The 20,519-nt window shown below is 70.2% G+C and overlaps 7 protein-coding genes across 7 annotated transcripts; 6 read left to right on the top strand and 1 right to left on the bottom strand.

The window, feature by feature from the left end:
- Positions 1–1,567: 1,567 nt before the first annotated feature.
- Positions 1,568–3,739, top strand: AURANDRAFT_10275 (hypothetical protein; the record flags this gene model as incomplete). Its single annotated transcript, XM_009036840.1, has 1 exon — positions 1,568–3,739. A coding segment is annotated over one exon (2,172 nt), but the record flags the coding sequence as incomplete, so codon positions are not given.
- A 251-nt stretch (positions 3,740–3,990) lies between these two features.
- AURANDRAFT_70117 (hypothetical protein) lies at positions 3,991–4,758 on the top strand (the record flags this gene model as incomplete). Its single annotated transcript, XM_009036916.1, has 3 exons — positions 3,991–4,219; positions 4,283–4,566; positions 4,630–4,758. The coding sequence occupies 3 exons, from the start codon at positions 4,143–4,145 to the stop codon at positions 4,713–4,715; spliced, it is 447 nt and encodes a 148-aa protein (XP_009035164.1).
- A 574-nt stretch (positions 4,759–5,332) lies between these two features.
- AURANDRAFT_23390 (hypothetical protein) lies at positions 5,333–6,262 on the top strand (the record flags this gene model as incomplete). Its single annotated transcript, XM_009036917.1, has 1 exon — positions 5,333–6,262. One exon carries the CDS (start codon positions 5,333–5,335, stop codon positions 6,260–6,262), a length of 930 nt encoding a protein of 309 aa, XP_009035165.1.
- Positions 6,263–11,892: 5,630 nt separating this feature from the next.
- On the top strand, positions 11,893–13,188 carry AURANDRAFT_62728 (expressed protein; the record flags this gene model as incomplete). Its single annotated transcript, XM_009036918.1, has 1 exon — positions 11,893–13,188. The coding sequence occupies one exon, from the start codon at positions 11,893–11,895 to the stop codon at positions 13,186–13,188; it is 1,296 nt and encodes a 431-aa protein (XP_009035166.1).
- A 3,056-nt stretch (positions 13,189–16,244) lies between these two features.
- On the top strand, positions 16,245–18,290 carry AURANDRAFT_70116 (hypothetical protein; the record flags this gene model as incomplete). Its single annotated transcript, XM_009036919.1, has 2 exons — positions 16,245–16,800; positions 17,138–18,290. The coding sequence occupies 2 exons, from the start codon at positions 16,708–16,710 to the stop codon at positions 18,134–18,136; spliced, it is 1,092 nt and encodes a 363-aa protein (XP_009035167.1).
- Positions 18,291–19,054: 764 nt separating this feature from the next.
- On the top strand, positions 19,055–19,471 carry AURANDRAFT_16161 (hypothetical protein; the record flags this gene model as incomplete). Its single annotated transcript, XM_009036920.1, has 1 exon — positions 19,055–19,471. A coding segment is annotated over one exon (417 nt), but the record flags the coding sequence as incomplete, so codon positions are not given.
- A 188-nt stretch (positions 19,472–19,659) lies between these two features.
- Auran_23476 (hypothetical protein) lies at positions 19,660–20,448 on the bottom strand (the record flags this gene model as incomplete). Its single annotated transcript, XM_009036722.1, has 1 exon — positions 19,660–20,448. A coding segment is annotated over one exon (789 nt), but the record flags the coding sequence as incomplete, so codon positions are not given.
- Between the last annotated feature and the right edge of the window lie 71 nt (positions 20,449–20,519).

The raw sequence follows: 20,519 nt of genomic DNA, 5'->3' as shown, positions 1-20,519 counted from the left end.
CTGCCGCGGCCCGTCACGCTCGTCTGGGGCGCGGCGGGCGCCGGCGGCGACGGCGCCGCGGCGGCGCCCGACGACGCGCCGGCGGAGAGCTTCTACGGGCGCCGCGCCGCGGGGCTCATGCGCGGCTTCGGCAAGAAGCTGACGAGCGGCGCGCGGTCCGCGCGGCTCGGCGCGGCGGAGCTCGCGCAGCGCGCCGCGACGCCCGAGCCCAAGGCCGCGGCGCCGCGCGCGCCGGCGACGCCCGAGCGCGCGGAGCCGCCGGACGCCGCGGCGCTCGCGGCGCGCGTGGCCGACCTCGAGGGCGCGCTCCGGGCCGCGGCGGCGGACCTCGCCGCGGCGGACCGCGGCGTCGCGGACCGCGACGCGCGCGAGGCCGCGGCCGCGCGGCGCGCGACGTCGCTCGAGAACGAGGTCCGGACGCTGCGGGCGTCCGTCGCCGCGCGCGACGGCCGCCTCGAGGCGCTGCGGGACAAGTACGACGCCCGCGAGCGCGACCTCGAGACGGCCGCGGCGTCGCGGAGCGACGAGGCGGGCGCCGCGGCGGCGGCGCTCGAGCGCGCGCGGGCCGAGGAGCGGCGGTCCTTCGACCGGGAGCGCGCGCGCCTCGGCGACGCGGCCGCGGCGGCCGAGGCCGACGCGGCGGCCGCGCGCCTCGACGCCGAGGCCGCGGGCCTCGCCGCCGCCGCGGACCGGCGGCGCGACGCGGCGGCGCTGCGGGCGTCGGACGCGGCGCTCGCGGCGGCGGCCGCCGCGGCCGCGCGCGCCGCGGCCGACGCGCGGCGCGCGGCGCGCGACGGCGACGCGCACACGGCGCGGTCCAACGCGCTGCAGCGCGCCCTCGAGTCCATGAAGCACGACCTCGCGCGCGCGCAGCGCCAGCACGACGAGGGCCGCGGCGCCGCGGAGCGGGCGCGGCTCGAGCTCCGCGAGTCGCGGGACCACCTCGCGAGGGCGCTCGAGGAGAAGGAGGAGTGGCGCGAGCTCGCGGCGGCGCCGGCGGCCGTGGACAAGCTCGGCAAGGCGTCGGCGAAGGAGCACGAGCTCCGGCGCCTCATCGCCAAGCTCACCTTCTCGCTCCAGGAGAAGGACATGCAGCTCGACGCGCAGCGGCAGACGAACCGCGCGCTCTCGGACGCGCTCGCCAAGCACGACGCCAAGGCCGGCGCGAGCCGCGGCGGCGCGCGGCGCCGCACGCCCCCGGCCCGGCCCCCGGACGCGCCGGGGCGGTCGTAACTAGAACGCGCGCCGACGCGGTCGCCGCCGACGCCGGCAAGCATCACTTCAAGGCGCTTCGTGAACCCGCGCAGCGAGCGTGCTCTCGTGCCCGCGCTCTGGACTGGTGCACTCACCGTGCGCATATTCAGAGGCTCGTTGTGCTGCGCCCGTCGCAGTCCCCCACGCGCGCGCCCCGCGTCCGACGACGGGCGCGCGGAAGTCACCCGCAACACCAATCGTAGGCTCCACCATTCGCGTCTCCCGCCTCTTCCTGCTCCAGGGCGCCGCGGGCTTCGCGCGCCTCCGCCCGTCGCCGGCGCTTCGGTTCGGCCGCAGGATGAGCGCCTTCACGGAGGGCGTCTGCGACGGCGACCCGCACGCGTCGCTGGAGACCGTGCTCGACGCGGACAACCTCAAGTGGGTCGAGGCGCGAAACGCCGAGGCCATCGCGCGCGTCGGCGACCCGTCCAAGACCAAGACCTTCGAGCGCATCCTGGGCTGCCTCGACAGCAAGGAGAAGATCCCCGGCGCCTACGAGATCGGCGAGCCCGGCGAGGGCCGGCTCTACAACTTCTGGCAGGACGACGAGCACGTCCAGGGCATCTGGCGGTCCACGACGGCGGAGTCCTTCGCGACGGCCTCGCCCGAGTGGACGACGGCCCTCGACCTCGACGCGTTGGACCCGCCCGAGTTCGGCGACACGGCCGCGACCTGGGTCTGGCACGGGTCGTCGCTCCTCGACGACGGCAACCACGACCGCGCGCTGATCTCGCTGTCGCCCGGCGGGTCCGACGCGGACACGACGCGCGAATTCGACCTGACGACGAACGCCTTCGTCGATGCGAAGGACGGCGGCTTCGCCATGCCGACGCCCGCCAAGACCCAGATCGCCTACCGCGGCCGCGACGAGTGCCTCGTCGGCACGGACTTTGGCGGCGACGGCTCCGCGTTGACGGACAGCGGCTACCCGCGCGTCGTCAAGAGCTGGAAGCGGGGCACGCCCCTCGACGACGCGGTGACGGTCTTCGAGGGCGAGAAGCAGGACATCGCCGCGTCGCAGTACTGCTACAAGGACCGGGGCGTCCTCCACGAGTTCCGCGTGCGGTCGCTGACGTTCTACACGTCCAAGCACTGGTACCGGTCCCCGAAGGCCGGCGCCCTCGCGCACGAGGACGCGACGCCGTTCGCGGAGGTGCCCATCCCCGCGGACGCGAACATCGGCACCTTCGGGGCCTGTGCGCTCGTCACGCTCCGGAGCGACTGGACCGCGGGGGGCGAGACCTACGCGCAGGGGAGCCTGCTGAGCGTGGATTTGGAGGCGCTCGTCGCGGGCGATTTGAGCAACGTCACAGCGCTCTTCACGCCCACGGAGGCGCGGTCCCTGGAGGACACGACGGAGACGAGGGACTTCCTCGTGCTCAAGGTCCTCGAGGACGTGCGCACGAAGCTCGTGACCTACAGATACGCGGCCGGCGCGTGGTCGCTCCACGACGACGGCTCCGGCGGCGCCGTCGGCGTCGGCGAGGACGTGGCCGTGCAGGCCGTGAACCGCCGCGCGGACGCGGACAACAAGGTCTACGTCTGGCGCGACGGCTACCTCGTCGTCGACGTCCTCGAGACCGCGGACGCGGCGGACCTCGCGGCGACGACGGTCCTCAAGACGAAGCCCGCGATGTTCGACGCTTCCGGGCTGACCGTGGACCAGCACTTCGCGACGTCGGCCGACGGCACGAAGGTGCCCTACTTCGTCATGCGCCGCGAGGACCTCGCGTTCGACGGGTCGAACCCGACGCTCGTCGACGCCTACGGCGGCTTCGAGATCTCGCTCACGCCGGGCTACTCCGCGGGCGTCGGCGTCGGCTGGCTCGAGCGCGGCGGCGTCAAGGTCATCGCCAACATCCGCGGCGGCGGCGAGTACGGCCCGCGCTGGCACCAGGCCGCGCTCAAGGCGAAGCGGTTCAAGGCCTACGAGGACCTCGAGGCCGTCGCGCAGGACGTCGTCGACCGCGGCATCTCGTCGCCGCCCAAGCTCGCGGTCATCGGCGGCTCCAACGGCGGCCTCATGGTCGGCAACGCCATCACGCGGCCCCGGGCGTCCGCGCTCTTCGGCGCCGCGGTCTGCCAGGTGCCCCTGCTCGACATGAAGCGCTACTCGCACCTCCTCGCGGGCGCGTCGTGGATGGCCGAGTACGGCGACCCGGACACGGACGACTGGGCCTTCCTCCGCGACCACAGCCCCTACCAGAAGCTCCGCCACGACCGCCTCGGCATCCCCGAGGACGGCGAGGGGGCCGCGGCGCCGGACGCGGACTGGACGTGCCCGCGCGTGCTCTTCACGACGAGCACGCGCGACGACCGCGTCCACCCGGGCCACGCGCGGAAGATGGTCAAGGCCCTCCTCGACGAGGCGCCCGAGGACAAGGTGCCCCTCTGCCTCTACTGGGAGAACACGGAGGGCGGCCACGGCGGCGCCGCGGACAACAAGCAGCGCGCGTTCATGTGGGCGCTCACCTACAACTTCCTCGCCGACGTCCTCGGCCTCGAGTGAAACGGGGGAGGCGCGCCTAAGAAGGAGCCAAGAGCGCCGAGTCCCGAGCGGCGACTCGGGCGTCAACGTCGCTGATTTCTGGGGGGGGCGCGCCGAAGAAGGAGCCAAGAGCTCCCGGACCGAGTCGTGCGCTCGGCCTCGCGAGGCAGGCCTGCACTTGGCCTCCGTGCGAGGCGAGCGCGGCAACATCGCGTCAACGTCGCCCCGAAGCACCTAGGTCCCCGTCTCCGCGAGCCGCCCGCGCCGCCGCCGCGCCGCCCGCCGCCAGCGCGCGCCCCAAACCCGCCCGGACCACCCGCGCACGCATATCCGCCGCCGCCGCCGCCGCCGCGCACGGCCGCACCGCTCGGCCCGCGCGCGCTTCGACGCGCCCGCCGGAATGGCGTCCTCGGAGTTCTACCTGCGCTACTACGTCGGCCACAAGGGCAAGTTCGGCCACGAGTTCATGGAGTTCGAGCGCGTTCCCGGCGCCCGGGCGCGCGCGACGCCCCGACGCGCGACGCGGGCGCGCCCCCGCAGGTTCGCGCCGAACGGCAAACTCCGCTACGCGAACAACTCCAACTACAAAAACGACACGATGATCCGCAAGGAGGTGACGGTCTCCGCCGCGGCCCTGCGCGAGGTCGAGCGCATCGTCGCCGACTCCGAGGTCACCAAGGAGGACGACAACCAGTGGCCCGAGCCCGACCGCGTCGGCCGCCAGGAGCTCGAGATCATCTCCGGCGGCGAGCACATCTCCTTCACCTGCAGCAAGATCGGCTCGCTCCTCGACGTCCAGGAGTCCAAGGACCCCGAGGGCCTCCGTTCGCCACGCCCGCGTCCGTTCGTGGAACCGCGCGCCTTCGTCGACGCGCCGCCGCTCGCAGGTTGCTTCTACTACCTCGTCCAGGACCTCAAGTGCTTCGTCTTCTCCCTCATCGCGCTCCACTTCAAGATCAAGCCGATCCCGTGATGGGGCGCGTAGGGGGCTCGTAAAGCACTGGGCGCGCATTTCGATATTGAAGGCGGCAACTTTGAGGCAACTTTAGCCAGCCTTGGAGGCACTCCCGTCCTAGGTTCCACTTTACTGCCGTAATTCGCCGGCGAGTGCGAGTTTGCTTGCTTTGCCGGAGTCGTCGCGAGTTTTTGCGTTTGCCGCAGCTCGATTTGCCGGCGCCGCTACTTGGGGAAACGGCGAGTTTCCGTGGTACATTGAAGTAAAGTTGTACCTCAACTTGAAGCAAACTACGATAAATTGGCTGCCAAGCCCCTCACACAACCAGCGCCGTCATCGCAGGAGGAACCGCGAAGCGCCGTAATATCCGCGCCAATAAAGCAGAGCTTATTTCGGTCATTTCCGCGCGTCACGCGCGCCGCGTAGTACGCGGGACGCCACGGCTTGAAGGGCCTCTCGGCCGCCGGAAAACCGGCCCGGCGGCAAACTCGCCGGCCGCAAATCACCGGCAAAGTCAAACTCGAAAAACTCGCCCCTGGAGCGGCAAAGTTTTTACGGTAAAATGGAACCTAGCTCCCGTCCGAGGTGGGCGGCGCAGCCTCTCCGCAGCTCGCGGTTGTGGAACGCTGCAAATCATGGCCGACGCCGCCACCAAGTGTGGGCTGCTTGCCTGCGGCGCGGCCGTGGGCGCGGCCGTCGCGTGGAAGCTCGCGCACCGCCCCTACACGCCGCCCAAGAAGTGGACGGCGCCCGCCGGCGGCTCAGGAGGCAAGTGGGCGTCGATCAATGCCGAGACGTCGGGCGCGCGCGAGGAGAAGGCGCTGCCGGTCGGCGACCACGACGTCCAGCTCTACAGCCTTGGCACGCCGAACGGCGTGAAGGTGACGATCCTCCTCGAGGAGCTCGTCGGCATCCTCCCGGGCTTCGAGTACGACGCGTGGCTCACGAAGATCGGCGGCGACCAGTTCGGCAGCGGCTTCGTGGCCATCAACCCGAACAGCAAGATCCCCGCGCTCTACGACCGGTCGACGGAGACGCGCGTCTTCGAGTCGGGGTCGATCCTCGTCTACCTCTGCGACCGCTACGACACGAAGGGCGAGTTCCTGCCGCTCGAGGGCCCGGAGAGGACGGAGTGCCTGAACTGGCTGTTCTGGCAGATGGGTTCCGGCGGCTACCTCGGCGGCGGCTTCGGCCATTTCTACTCCTACGCGCCGGTCAAGATCAAGTACGCGATCGACCGCTTCACGATGGAGGCGAAGCGCCAGCTCCACCTCCTCGACTCCGTGCTCGCGACGAAGAAGTTCCTCTGCGGCGAACGCTTCACCATCGCGGACATGGCCGTCTACCCCTGGTACGGCAAGATCGCCCAGGGCTCGCTCTACGGCGCGAAGGAGTTCCTCGACGTGGATACCTATCCGAACCTGATCCGCTGGGCCGAGGACTGCGCGGCGCGGCCCGGCGTCGTCCGCGGCAACAAGGTGAACCGGACCTGGGGGAAGCAGGCGGACCAGCTGCACAACCGCCACGCGCGGTCCGACTTCGACGCGCTCCCAAAGGACGAGTAAGACTCGGCGCCAGTCCGCGCCGTCGAGCGCGGCGACCTTCTTCGGGCGCGGGTGGCGCTGCCCGCGGTGACCCCCAGCTCGCGTCCCGCGCCGCCTCGAGCACCGTCGTCGGCCTGGGCGTCGCGGTCAAGGCCTACGTCTTCGTCGTCGTCAAGTCCATCCCTGGGTCGTCGCGCTCGGCCGCGCCAAGGCCGGCGGCACCGTCGGGCGCTACATCTACGGGCGGCTCGCCGAGGCGCTGCCCGGCGCCATCGTGCGCGCGCCGCTCGAGCTGCCGAAGATCCTCGCGAAGCGCGCGAAGAAGCTCGGCGGTGCGCCTCGACGCGGGACGGCGACGGCGATGTCGACGTCGACGACATCTTCCGACTCACCGTCGGGAAGCTCCGCCGCGCCGCACGTGCCCCACCGGAAGCACGACGATTACATGGTCGGGCCCCGGCTTGGGCTTCACGGCGACCTCGCCTGGTCCGTGGCGATGGACTTTATCGCGCACCGCGACCGCGCCCGGCCCCTCCGACTCCCTGCGTAATTGTCTTACGTCGACCTACGCGTCGGGTTTGCTTGCCCGAGTGGAATTGGAGTGCTTGCCCGCGACGATGCGCGCCTGCGCACGCCGCAGAAGCTCGCGCAATTTTTCTCTGAAAGACGCGTCGCGCCTTGCAGGGAGGTCGCGGACACGAGCACCGTAACGCTCGCGGAGGAAGCGACGCCAAGCCGCGTAGCGCGGCGCAAGCGCCCGGCGCGCCTGTGCGGCGCCTTCAGTCTCGAGGAGGGCGCCGCACGAAAGGAGCGCGTAGTACGGCGGGCACGTGCACACTGGGTCTGCACCTTGTTTGGCCGCGCGTCTCGCGGCCCACTCCTCGGCGTCGCGCACGGTGTTGACGACGACAACCTCATCACCGAGGCTCGCCAGCAGCTCGGGCACAAGGATCGCATACGGCACGTCAACGAGGACCTCGAGACCGCTCGTCAGCACCGGCGCCAACAGCGCCCGGGCCTCGTCTTCGGCGCCCCGTCGTCCGAGCTTCTCCTCGTACCATCGAACGAGGCGCTGGTGCGCCTCGACGGCGGCCGGCGGCGCGTGACAGCACAGCCGAAAGTGACAGGAGGCCATGCCCAAGGAGCACGCGATCTCGTGCACCGCGTGCGTTGCCGTCGTGCCCAGCCCCGCGTTGACGACACGCACCGTCGACGCATCGTTCGTCGCCGCCACAAACTTCGGGCCAGCATAGGCTCCGCACGAGGCGTTGCCGTCGGGCTTGAACCGCTCGGCGACGACGTTGCCGTCGAACGCGGACCGCTCGGCGACGACGTTGCCGTCGAACGCGGACCGCTCGGCGACGACGTTGCCGTCGAGCTTGGAGTGCTTGCCCACGACACGTTGATTCTTCAGGGCCAAGACAATTTGTGAGAGCATCTCTGTTCCGTCCCGCCAATCTAGCATCTGAACATAGCGCTCCATATTATTTTGTCTGCTAGAGATTTCTTTCTTTGAAATTTTTCGAAGGCGCCTCACCGTGAGACGCGGATCGCGAGACCATTCATCCTCTGAGACCGTGATGGCAAACTCCGCGTAAGGTACTACATCAGGAAATGGCAGGTCGATCTTGTCGCTAATTATCACTGGTAGGCAACCAGCGATCATGGCATCAAAGAGTCTGCGGCTGCTTGAGGTATCTCCGCGGGGGCAAAAACACCACTTGGCGTGCATCATGATTTCAGCATACAAGGGGGTGGTGTGGTTTCTGCTGGGGTATGCCCATTTGATCATAACACCTTTCTCTGATTCCAACTGCACTAGTGCACGACGCACCCGATCTTTAAAGCGGCCATGATCCCTGCGATTCCCAAGAAATGCAAAATCGACAAATTTTGGATATCGATTCCGTCGAATCTCGTGGTGAGCAGAGTAAGGAACAACGATCCCATGTGCTTTGACATCGTACGGCGGACGAACCCACCGAGGAACTAATTCATTGATGAGCAATCGCGCTTTGCGCTCTTGTAAAACTCTCCAAAGTTGTTCATTTCGCAGTGCCGACTTGCATGTCCATGAGGCACATATAAACGCAATGCGAGCAGTCATTTCTCTGCGGTTCAACCATTGCAAAACCTCCTGCTGTCTATGGTCGTGTTCCACGCCGCGGCAATTCCCTACGGCATGGCTGAGCACAGGGAAGGTATCGAGTATGACCACATCAGCTTCGGAGAGTTTGGAAGTTCTCCAGCCGGAATCGACGATTTGCTGGTATAGATAGTACTCGCCCAAATCTTCAGGAATGTAACCATGGAGCCCGGGCAATTTCCCATTCTCTGAAAACGGGGTCGTGTTCCAGCGGTCTTGAAAGCAGCCGAGCAGCGTAGCAACAGGCTGGGTAAAAGTCTTCAAATAAATCTTATAGATTCGAGACGATGGCGCTCCAGACGCCCATGACGCCGCCGCCGACGACGATGACGTCGTATTTTTTCGAAGCGTACATTCGATCGCGGTTCCACGCTCATCGCTTTTGAAATTGTGGTTGTTGGAGCGCTTCACTCGAGTATAGGCGCAATCCTCATCTCCCACGAAACGAAGTAGTTCGTTGAACCGGCTCACTGAAAAAGTCTCGAGAGGCAGATCAAAATGCTTGTATTTGGAGTTTGAGAGCAAGTCATTACGTAATTGCAAATCGTGCTCTTCGATTCCTTGTTTTGCAAACATAGGCTTTGACGAGAATTCCGCATGGACATCTAATCTATAATTGTGAATGTATCGGGCACAAGGAAAAACACGGCGCAGCCATTCAAGCCTCTGCCTGCTGATTGCTGCATGCAAAGTTTTGAACCCAATCAGCCTGGTATTGGGTGGAATGGGCCCAAGAGCTGCCTTCACCGCGTGCTGAATCTCGCAGAGAACGACCTCTTCTTCAACTCTCGCGTGCGTTTGGAAAGGCCACCGCGTAGATTTTTATACGTGGCAGTCTCGTAGTAATGGAAGAGCGCATCTATGAAATCGTCCTTGTTTCGGGACACACGCTCGCCCGCGAAGTACACGCCGGGAACTTCGTTCAACATATCCACGATGGTAGTGCTCCCCGATCGCCCATTCGCAAGAAGAACAACCCATTCGTCCACGCATAAACAGCTCGCCTTGCTTGCCGCGGGCTCCGCGGTCGGTTTCTTGTCCAGCTTGACGCCCCCCGCCGCCGTGGCGAAGGTGAAGGCGCAGGAAAGTACGGTCGCGCGGATGATGACGTGCATGGTCGAGATTGCGGGTGCCTGCGGGGGAATCGACGCGGTTCCGCGGCGACGATCGACGGACGAGGCGCGCGAATCAGGGGTTGAAACCTTTCAGGTACGTCCGCCGACGGCCGGGAGGCCGGCCGCCGGCCGCGCCGCGCAAGAGCGAGTCGCTCTTCGCCGTCGTCGAGGTGCCCGCCGCGGACCACGCCGCCGGCGGGCCGCGAGGTGGGAGGCCGGGCTTGCATGCGCTTGGCGTGCACCGAGGACTCGAAGACGTAGCGGAGCGGGTCCGGTCGCGCCGGCCGCCGGCCGCGCCGCGCAAGAGCGAGTCGCTCTTCGCCGTCGTCGAGGTGCCCGCCGCGGACCACGCCGCCGGCGGGCCGCGAGGTGGGAGGCCGGGCTTGCATGCGCTTGGCGTGCACCGAGGACTCGAAGACGTAGCGGAGCGGGTCCCGGCGCGCCGGCCGCCGGCCGCGCCGCGCAAGAGCGAGTCGCTCTTCGCCGTCGTCGAGGTGCCCGCCGCGGACCACGCCGCCGGCGGGCCGCGAGGTGGGAGGCCGGGCTTGCATGCGCTTGGCGTGCACCGAGGACTCGAAGACGTAGCGGAGCGGGTCCCGGCGCGCCGGCCGCCGGCCGCGCCGCGCAAGAGCGAGTCGCTCTTCGCCGTCGTCGAGGTGCCCGCCGCGGACCACGCCGCCGGCGGGCCACCGCCGCCCCCCGGGGCGACGACGACCGCGCCCCGGGGGGTGACGCCTCCCCCCGGGGGCGGACGGGCGCGATCGCGGTCGTGGAACGTTTTTTTGGGGGATGGCGCGGGCGGCGGGAAGGGGGCGTAAAAGCGGGGCTTTTCGGGGAGGGGGACTTGTTGGGACGCCGGGAGGCTACGAGAGAAGTACGAGGTGTGGCGTGCGGTGAGCGTGGAAGGTCGAGTTGAGGCGCGAACTCGTCGTGCTTTTGGCGCTCCGCCGTCGGCGGCCGAGGCGCTCCTCCACTTGCGCCGACCCGATTATCCCGATTCGCCGAAAATATGGTATTTTACCACTTCGGTGCCAACGCCTGTGCCAAAATCCTATGGCTAGATGGCATCACGACTTGCATCACGGACAGCCCCGTCGAGGGAACCAACCTCCTAGAGTCGAAGCCTCTCGACTGAAAACTGCCGCCGTAGGGCCGGTTCCGTGCCTCGAGATCCGCCTCCTACTCGATTTGGGGCCCCGCCGACCCGTAGGTGGTCGAGATTCCTGTGTTATTTGGTGCGGCTAGTCGCCCACGCCCCCGGGGTGCTTCGGTCCGCCGAGAGAACGAGAAGAGACGACTCAAAACGACCGACCGTCGTGGCATCGGTTCGGAGCCCGGAGATACGGCCCGTTCGCGAGTACGGGCCCCGCGCGGCCTCGGGCCGAGGTAGGCCGCCGGGTAAGTCGTCGAGTCCTAAAGTAAGCCGTCAGGTAAGTCGTTTTGGCCGAATGTAAGTCGTAAGTAACGGGTTAGGTAAGCCGTTGCGTCGGACCCCGCCCACGTCCTCAACCCCCACCCCCGCACCCCTCCTCTTCGCGCCGCGCCCCCGCGCCGCCGTTTCTGCGCGCGTGCCAGGTCCCGAGGGCGGGGTAGCGGCGGTAGCCGCAGCAGAGAGCTTCGCGAGCCGACGCGCTACCGCGACTGTTACTCCGCGCCGTAGCGGTCCGCGTCCTTTTCGTCGAGGAAGCCGGACTTCGTGACGAAGAAGGGCGTGCCCTTGGCCTCGAAGCTCACGAAGGGCCGCCAGGTCGTCGGCTGGCGCTCGATGTCCGCCACGGAGAAGTCGTGCGTCGTCCGCCGCGCGAGCAGGTTCATGCGCGTCGCGCGGACTCGCTCGCCGTCGCTCCGGAGCTCGAACACGAACGGCAGCGTGCACCAGTGGAGCGCGAAGGTGGACCCGACGCCGGCGAAGACGGCCGTGCCGCCGACGGCGAGCTTGCCGAGGGCCGACACGGACTCGCTCGACTTGAAGAGCACCGCCATCGCTGGCATGAGCAGCGACGACGAGAGCGTGGTCACGCTCACGAGCTTGATGCGCTTCACGACGCCGTTCATGGGGCCCTCGTAGATGAGCGCCATGGCCTCCGGGTCGTCGTCCGGTTCGGGCGCGTCGGCCGCCGCCGTCGAGAGGCAGCGGAGCTGCGGCGCAGCGGCCCGCGGCGAGCGCCACGAGGCGTCCGGCGCCGGCGATGCGCTTCGCAGGGCCGTCGAGAGCGGCGCGGTGGTCGATGACGTGCTTCGTGCGATCGACAAACAGCGCAGCGGCCCGGTGGCGCGGGCGGCAGGCCTCACAGCACGACTCAACATCGCGAAACGACTCGAAGTGCCACAAGAGGAGGGCGAGATGAGGGCGCGGCAGATCAGCCGCAGCATGGAGATCAGCGAGTAGCATGGCCGACTTCGAGGACCAGACGCGGTCCCTGGAGCGCGAGCTCGACGGCCTCTTCGCGTCCGTCTCCGTGTCCCTGGCGCCGTCGGTCGTCGAGGCCCTCGCCGACGAGCAGATCGACCGGGAGGCGCTGCTGGCGCTGCGGCCCGACGACCTCGTGGAGCTCAACCTCGACGGCGAGACGGAGCGGCGCGTGCTCGAGGCGCAGAGGCTGCTGAGCCGCGAGGCGTCGCTCGAGGCGCTGCTCGACGCCTTCGTCGCCGAGGCCGACGCCGCGCAGGCCGAGCTCGCGGGGCGCGACGAGGCGATCCGCGCCGCCGTCGAGCGCTGCGTGCGCCGCGAGCGGGCCTTCGGGCCCGAGGCCACCGTCGAGCTCTTCGGCTCCGCGCTCAACGGCCTCCGCGTGGGCTGGTCCGCGGACGTCGACCTCTGCGTCCGGTCGCCGGCGCACGCGCGCGACGCCGACGCCGCGCGGCGCGCGGCCGACGAGGCCGCGGCCCTCGAGGCCGCGTCGGGCGCCGTGGCCATCGCGCGGCGCGCCCGGGACTGCGCGTCGAAGCTGCGGACCGCGCGCGACGCCGCGGCCCGCGCGGCCGCGCGGCGCCGCGACGCCGAGGCCGCGGGCGACGCCAAGGCCGCGGCGCGCCACGCGGAGCGCGCGGCGCACCACGCGGACCGCGTGCCCGACCTCGAGGCCGACGACGCCGCCGCGCGCGCGGCCGCGACGCCCGCCGTCGACGCGGCGGTGCGGGCGCGGGAACGGGCGGACCGCCTCGCCGACAAGTGCAAGAAGGTCGTCTACCCCCTGTCGAAGGCGCTCCGGGCCGCGGGCGGCTTCGCCGACCTCGAGGTCGTGCGCCACGCGCGCGTGCCCCTCGTCAAGGCCTCCTTCCGGGGCGTCGCCGTCGACGTCGTGCCGGGCAACGATCTAGCCGTCGTCAACAGCCGCCTGCTCCGGGCCTACTGCGGGCAGCGCGACTGCCGGCGGCTCTGCCTCCTGGCGAAGCGCTGGGCGGGCGCGCGGGGCCTGAACCGGGCGCCCGACGGCTTCCTGAGCTCCTACGCGCACACGCTCACGGTGCTTCACTTTTGCCTCGTCGAGGGCGTCCTCGCCCGCGCGGACATCGACCGCCGGTTCGGGACGTCCCGACCGAACTTTGAAATCCTCTCGCTCGGTCGCATCCGAGTCGATTCGGCTGATTTTTGGACGGATCGATTGCGCTCGCCGAGCTCTCGAAGCACAGCCGACGAGTCCGGCGCCGTCCGTTCGATTACGCTCACATTGAAGTCGGGTTGAAGATGCGACGTCCGCGCAGGTCCTCGCGGGCGACCTCCACGCGGCCGCGGCGCGCGCGGGCGCGCCGAAGGCGTCGCTCCGGGGCCTCGACGTCACCTTCGTCGACCCGGGCCCGCTGCCGGCCTGCGGGCGGTCCCTGCCCGGGCTGCTGCGGGCCTACTTTGCGTACATGGTCGCCGCCGCGAAAGGCGACGCCGCGTTGAGCTGCCGCGCGCGCGCGCCGGGCGACGGCGCCAAGGGCGGCGCCTACCGCTTCCCGAAGGCGCGCTGGAAGCACAAGTCCGAGGCCGCGGCGGCCCAGTGCGCCGCGCGGCTCAGCGTCGAGGACCCGTTCCTCGCGCACGACGCGCCTCGGAGCCACGACGTCGCGGCGACCCGCGTGGACATCAAATCTTCAACCCGACTTCAATGTGCGCGTATGCGACAGTGTCGACACGAGCTCTTCGGCTGGGCTTCGAGAACTCGACGAGAGCGATCGATCCGTCCAAAAATCAGCCGAATCGACTTCGATGTGACCGAGCTCGAGAATTCTCAAGTTTGGTCGGGACCGCCCAAACCAGCGGTCGAATTCCACGCAGGCGGCGACGCTCGACGCGCGGCCCTACAGGGAGCTCAAGGCCGAGTACGCGCGCGCGCTCGCGCTGCTCGACGGCGACGCCCCCGTCGAGGAGACGGCCGCGGCGCTCTTCGCCGTCAAGGGCGCGCGCGGCGCCGCGCCGCCGAAGTGGCGCGCGCGCGACGGCCGCCGGCCGGACGCGCGCGACGACCGCCGCCGCGCCGCCGAGCCGCCGCGGGCCGCGCCGCCGAGGCCGGCGCCGGCGGCCGCCGCGCCGCCGCCGCCGCCGCCGAAGAGGAGCTACGTGCCCCTGAGGCAGGCTCGGGCCGCGCCGCCGCGGCCGGCGGCGAAACGCGCTCCGCCGGGGAGCCCGCCGCCCGCGGGCATCGAGATCGACCTCGCGCCGCTCCTCACGGCGGCGCCGAAGAAGCAGAAGGGCGGCCGGGGCCGGGGCCGGGGCCGGGGCGCGGCGTAACCGTCGAGTCGGGTACTTCAAGTTACGCGGCGCGTCAGAAGGCGAGCTTCTCGCAGACCTTCCAGTGGGCGCTGGGCCGGCGGAGCGTGGGCTTGGGCCCCGGGTCGGAGCCGTCGCTGTCCGGCGCGTAGGCGTCGCAGACGCCCCGGTCCGAGTCCGGCGACTCGGGCGCGGCGTCGCCGCCGCGGCGCGCGGTGACGCGCGACGCCGCGAGGACCGCGGCGCGCGCGAGGGACGCGGCGGTCTCGCAGAGGGAGTCGCGGGGCGGCCCCGCGGCGGCCTCGTGGCGCGCGAGGCGCTCGACGAGGCCCAGCGCGCGCGGCTGGCGCGCGAGCGCGTCGCGCGCGTCCGGGTTCGTCGCGACGAGCGCCTGGGCAGCGAAAGAGAGATTCGACGTCGCTTCAACGTGAGTTTGCCGCGCGCGCGCGTTCCGGAAACAGCATCCACGCTTCGAGACCGTTCCGAGAGACGATCGCTCGTCCAAAAATCAGCCGAAACGAGCGGACACCGGCCGAGATCGAAGTTTGGAATGTCGCTCTCTCGTGCTGCCCCGACGAGCGCCAGCAGCCGCGCGAGGCGGTCCACGAGGCGCCCCTCCTTGGCGGCGTCGGCCAGCGCCTCCAGCGTCTCGGGCTCGCGCGCGAGCGTCGCCGCCACGGCGACGCGGAATCGCGCGCCGTCGTCGGACGTGAGCAGCGGCTCCGACGCGTCGCAGAGCGTCGCGAGCGCGCGCGCCTTCTTCGCCCGCTGGGCCGCGGAGACGAGCGTCCGGTTCGCGCCGACGCCCGCCGTCGCCGCCGTGAAGACGAGGCCGTCGAGCGCGTCCGTCGCGGCGCGGAGCAGCCGGTCGCGGCGCCGCTCGCCGCGCTCGCAGGGCCACGACTCCTCGACGAGGAAGCTCGCGAGCTCGGCGACGGCGACGCAGGCCGCGCCGCCGTCGTCCCGCGGCCGGGCGACGACGCGGCTCAGCGCCTCCGGGAGGCCCGCGTCGAGGAGCGCGGCGACGGCCGCGCCGCTCCCGCCGGGCTCGTCCTCGCGGTCGCCGACGAAGCGCCGCGCGAGCGCGTCCAGGGCCTGGACGCGCCGCACGCCCTGGTCGTCGCCCGCGACGCGCGCCGCCGCGCCCCCGCCGCCGCCCGACGCGTCGGACGCCGCGTCCGCGGCGCGGTTCCGGGCGCCGGAGCCGTCGCCCGCGACGGCGCCGCAGAGCGCGAGGAGCACGCCCAGGCTCCGGTCGCCGCCGCCGCCGTCGACCTCGGCGCCCCGCGCGCCCGGCGCGCCGCGCCGCCCGAAGAGCGCGCGCTTGAACGTCGCGAGCGCGTCGCGCGCGGACCGCCGCGGCCGGCCGCAGTCGCGGCGCAGCGCGTCGAGCGCCGCGACGGCGCGGCTCCCGTCGCCGAGGTAGTCCCGCGCCTCGCGCAGCGCCGCGAGGGGCGCCAGCGGCGGCCGCGCGACGCTGGGCACCCACGCGCCCGCGTGCGCGGCCTCGGCCGACCGCCGGACGCCGAGCGCGACGGTCAGCGCGCCGAGGCCCCCGGGCTCCGCGTCGAGGCGCCAGCAGCTCAGGGACACGAGGCTGCCCAGGTCCCGCGCCGACAGCCAGGAGCACGCGCGCGCGACGCACGCCGACGGCACGTGCCGCAGCGCGCCCGCGGACACGGCGAGCCGCAGCGCCATGCGGCAGAACTCGGGCGTGTCGCCCGCGGGCGCCGCGTCGGCGAGCGGGTCGCGGCCCCAGGAGCTCCGCGCGCCCACGGCGGCGCACGGCAGCGCCTCGGCGTCCTGCCACAGGGCCGCGGCGCACGCCTCGACGGCGCGGATGAGCGCGTCGCGCTCCGGCGAGGAGAACGGCTGCGAACTCGCGTCCGCGCGCTCGACGAGCGCCTGGCACACGTCCTGCGACGCATCCTCGAGCTTGAGCTTCTTCTTCGGGCGCGCGGGGACAAGCTGGGCGCCGGCCATTGTGCTAAAGTTCGTGTTCAGTTGTGCACGGCCATCGTGCTCCCTGGGCTTTGAACCTCGACCAACTGCACAAATTATTACCCGTTCGCGCAATGTACGTCCTGAGCTAGCCAAGGCCCAAGGCCGCGGCCGACGCGTCCGCGCGGATCGTCCAGCCGCCGAACTCGAGACTATGCAGGCGAATGGGCTGCGTTTGGACGGATCGTGTGGAGAAATTGGTGGACGATCGGCCGTCGACGAACGGTGCCGTTTTGCGCGTCCCTCGTCTCGGAGGGCAGCCCCGCCCGCGTTCAAGTTGGGCCGGCGCACTCGAGCCTGCGAGCGGATGATACGGCCGTACTGTTGATGTTGGAACTTGCCTCTGAACCGGGATCGGGAATGTATCCAAAGCATCTCCAAAACTCCCCCTCAGTAAAACCATTCATCCTATATCAACGCAACGAGCTCGCGCTGTCTGTCTCGCGTCCCCGTCCGCCGCGTCGAATCGTGTGACCCCCGCGGCCCGGTGAGAGCTACGTAGACAGCCATGGGTACGTGCGCCTCCGCCGATGCGGACTCCGCGGAGGACAAGGAGATTGCGAAGAAGGTGGAGGAGCAGAAGGACAAGGACGAGAATAAGGTGCGGCTCCGGCGTCCTCGTCCGCGCGCCCCAATCCCCGGACCCGGGCGGCGCGCCGGACGCCCCGGGGCCGCCGCCGCCGCGCGCGCCGGGGCGGCGCCGCCTCCGGGACCGGGCGCCCGCGGGCCGCGCGGCGCGGCCCGGCCGCGGGCCGCCCGCCGGCCCGGAGTCCGCGCGCGCCCGCCGGCGGCCCGCCCGGCGCCCCCCCGCCGCGCGCCTTCCGCGCCGCCGCGGCCCGGCCGCCCCCCCCCGGGACGCGCCGCGGCCCGTCCGGCCCGGCCTTTGGAGAGAGAGGCCCGGGGCCGCGCGCGCCGACCGCGCCGCCGCCCCCCCGCAGATCAAGCTGCTGCTGCTCGGCGCCGGCGAGTCGGGCAAGTCGACGATCTTCAAGCAGATGAAGATCCTCTACGGCGAGCCGACGATGAACCAGGACGACCTCAACCTCGTGCGATCGATCATCTACAACAACACGATCACGACGATGCAGACGATCCTCGAGTACTGCGAGACCTTCGAGCTCAAGGGCCAGGTGCTCCCCGAGAACGAGGCCCACTTCCAGAAGGTCATGGAGGCGGACGAGAACGACGACCTCGACGCGGAGCTCGGCGCGAGCATGGACGCGCTCTGGAAGGACCCGGGCGTCCAGGCGACGTGGGACAGACGAAGCGACTACCAGATCGTCGAGTCGCTCAAGTACTACTTCAAGAACATCCTGCGCATCTCCGAGCCGGGCTACATGAACAAGGACGAGTACACGAAGGAGGAGCAGCTCCAGTACCAGCAGGACGCGCTCCTCGCGCGCGTCCGCACGTCGGGCATCGTCACGGAGGCCTACAACATCGACGGCAAGATGTTCGAGATGTACGACGTCGGGGGCCAGCGCAACGAGCGCCGCAAGTGGATCCACTGCTTCGAGAACGTCACGGCCGTCATCTTCGTCGCCGCCATCTCCGAGTACAACCAGAAGCTCTTCGAGGACGCGACGACGAACCGCATGCTCGAGGCCCTCGAGATCTTCGAGGAGATCAACCAGAACAAGTTCTTCGTCAAGGCCTCCATGATCCTCTTCCTCAACAAGCGCGACCTCTTCGAGGACAAGATCAAGAAGTACGACATCAAGGACTCGCCGGGCTTCTCCGACTACACGGGCGGCTGCGACTACGACGCCGGCTGCGCCTACTTCGTCGGCAAGTTCATGCGCAGGAAGGGCGACCCGGACAAGGTCGTCTACCACCACATCACCTGCGCGACGGACACGTCGAACGTCGCCATCGTCTTCAACTCGTGCAAACAGATCATCCTGCAGAAAAACATGGAGAACGCGGGCTTCATGTGAGCTCGCGCCGAAAAACGAGCCCCCCCGGTCCCCCCGCCCCCCAGCCCCCCGACTCTCCCCCCGACGACGACGGCGGGCGACGCCCCGGCGCCGGCCGACGGCGCCGCCGCGACGCCACCGACCCCAGCAAGACACAACACCGGCGGGCCCGGCTATCCGCCACCGCGCCGCCATCCGCCGCGGGCCACTCGAGCTGCACACCCGTGCGCCCCCGCGATGGCCCGCTGTTCTTCGAGCGCCCGAACACTGACAGCGACGGGAGAGAACCTGATCGAGGCCCGGCGCCCGGCGACGCGGCGGCCCGCGCGCCGCCGCCGCGCCGAGCGCGGCAGCGGCCCACGGCCCGCCGGCGGCGCGCGAGCGCCGCCGGCGCGCCCGCCGCCGCCTCCGCCCACGCAGTCGCGCGGACGAATCCGCGCGCGCGTGCCCGCGACCCGCCTCTACTAACCTCTCTTCTCAGCGCGAGTTCCCTCTCCTTTTGTTGCGGATGTTGGCGTTTGGGGTCTGGCGTCGCCCGCTGCGACCGCTCTGACAGCCTCTGCGCGAGGCTTGTTCGACGCTCGTCGCGTTTTCGGCGATGATCTCGCCGCAAACCCGTCTCGATCGACGTGGCGCCGCCGCTCGCGACGTTGCCGAGGCGTTTGCGACCGCTCTGTTCGACACTCGTCTCGGTTTGGCGACGCCGCAACGCGACTGATCACACGCGGCGCCAAAGCCGCCGACGACATGGGCGCCATCGATTACTCCAAATGGGACAACATCACGAGCGACGTCGAGTCGGACGACGAGCCCGCTCTTAAAGTCGCGAAGAAGCCGGCGACGAACGTGACGAAGAAGCCCGAATCGGCGGCGAAGGAATCGACGATGGCGACACCGAGAGGCGAGGAGCCGCCGCCGTTCGTCATGCCGACGGATCCCTACGAAGTCACCGTGGAGATCGTCGACATGTCCAAGGGCCTCATGAAGATGGCCGGGGAAGTGATGCTCGGCGTGAAGCTCGACGGCGTGTTCCATTGCAACGTCCACGTCCACGGGAAGACGACCTGGTTTCACTTGGACGGCGCGCACAGCGGGCCCGCGGCGCCCGGCGACGGGGCGCACGTGACCTTCGAGGCGCGCGGCCGCACTTCGCGCACGGCCGACGATGTCGACGAGTGGTTCGCGGCTTCGCCGTACGCCGCGGACAACTACGACCTCTGGTCGCGCAACTGCAACCACTTCGCCGACGCGCTCCTCGCGTTCCTCGGCGTCGCGCCTCTACCGGCCATGGTCACGGAGGTACCCGCCAAGGTCCTCGCGTCGCCGATGGGCGCGATGCTGCGGCCGACCATCGACAAGGCCGTGGCCGTCCTCCGCGACTCGTCGGACGGCGGCGACGGCTCCATGGTCGACCGCTTCCTCGAGACCGTCGTCGAGCAGCCGGGGGGACTCCTCGTCGCGCCCATCGTCAAGATGATGAGGAGCATCGCCGCCTAGGCCGCGCGTCGCGCGCGCCCTCGGGCGACCACCGCCTGGGACTCTTATCACGCCGACTCCGCGGGCTTGGGCGGCTCGATGACGGGGAGCGGCGGCGGCATCTTCACCTCGGAGTCGGTCCTCGCGCGCTCGTCGGGCGGCGGCGGCTCGTCGGGCTGGGGCTCGTGGAGCTTGAGGCGCTTGAGGACGTCGGCGTCGTCGATGATCTCGTAGGGCCCGGAGAAGTCGAAGAAGACCTCGCGGCGGTCGTCGGTCATCTCGCAGCGGACCGTCGTCGTCTTCCGCGTCGCGACGGCGATGAAGGGCAGCGCGAGGTGGGGCGCGGCCTCGCCGCTCGCCGGGCTGCCCGCCGCCGGGCCGCCGCCGCGCGCGGCGTTGCGCCGCCGGAGGTTCGCGAGCGCGGACTGCTGCCGGAGCAGGTCCTCGACGTGGCGCCGCTTCCGCGCGACGGACTTGCGCGCGCGGTCGACGTCGCGGCTCGCGACGTCGAGGTCGCTGTCGGCGTAGGACGGCAGGCCGCACCACTTGATCTCCTTCTTCTCCTTGGAGATGATGTCCATGGCCATCAACACGTTCAGCGCGTCGTAGACGCGGCGCCGGATGTTCTTCTCGTCGTCGGGCCGCTGGCCCGTGAGCCGCGCCTGCTCCTCGAGGTACTCGCTCACGAGCTCGTCGGCGACCTCGTTGTACCTGGGGGGGGCGGGAGCGCGTCGGCCCGCGCGCGGCGGCCGCGCGGCGGAAGCGCGGGCGCGGGCGCCGCGCGTCGTCGAGCCCTTCTCCTCGACCTTCTTGCAGACCTTCTCCGAGAAGTGGCGCAGGCCCTTGGCCGTCTCCTCGACGGCCGTCGCCTGCTTCTCCTTGGCGCGCCGCCGCTTCGTCTCGGGCGACGTCGCGACGATCGGGTCCT

This window comes from Aureococcus anophagefferens (genome assembly GCF_000186865.1).
Source record: "Aureococcus anophagefferens unplaced genomic scaffold AURANscaffold_5, whole genome shotgun sequence".
NCBI lineage: Eukaryota > Pelagophyceae > Pelagomonadales > Pelagomonadaceae > Aureococcus > Aureococcus anophagefferens.
Note: the sequence above shows the minus strand (reverse complement) of the source record. Positions and strands in the feature narration are given on the sequence as shown.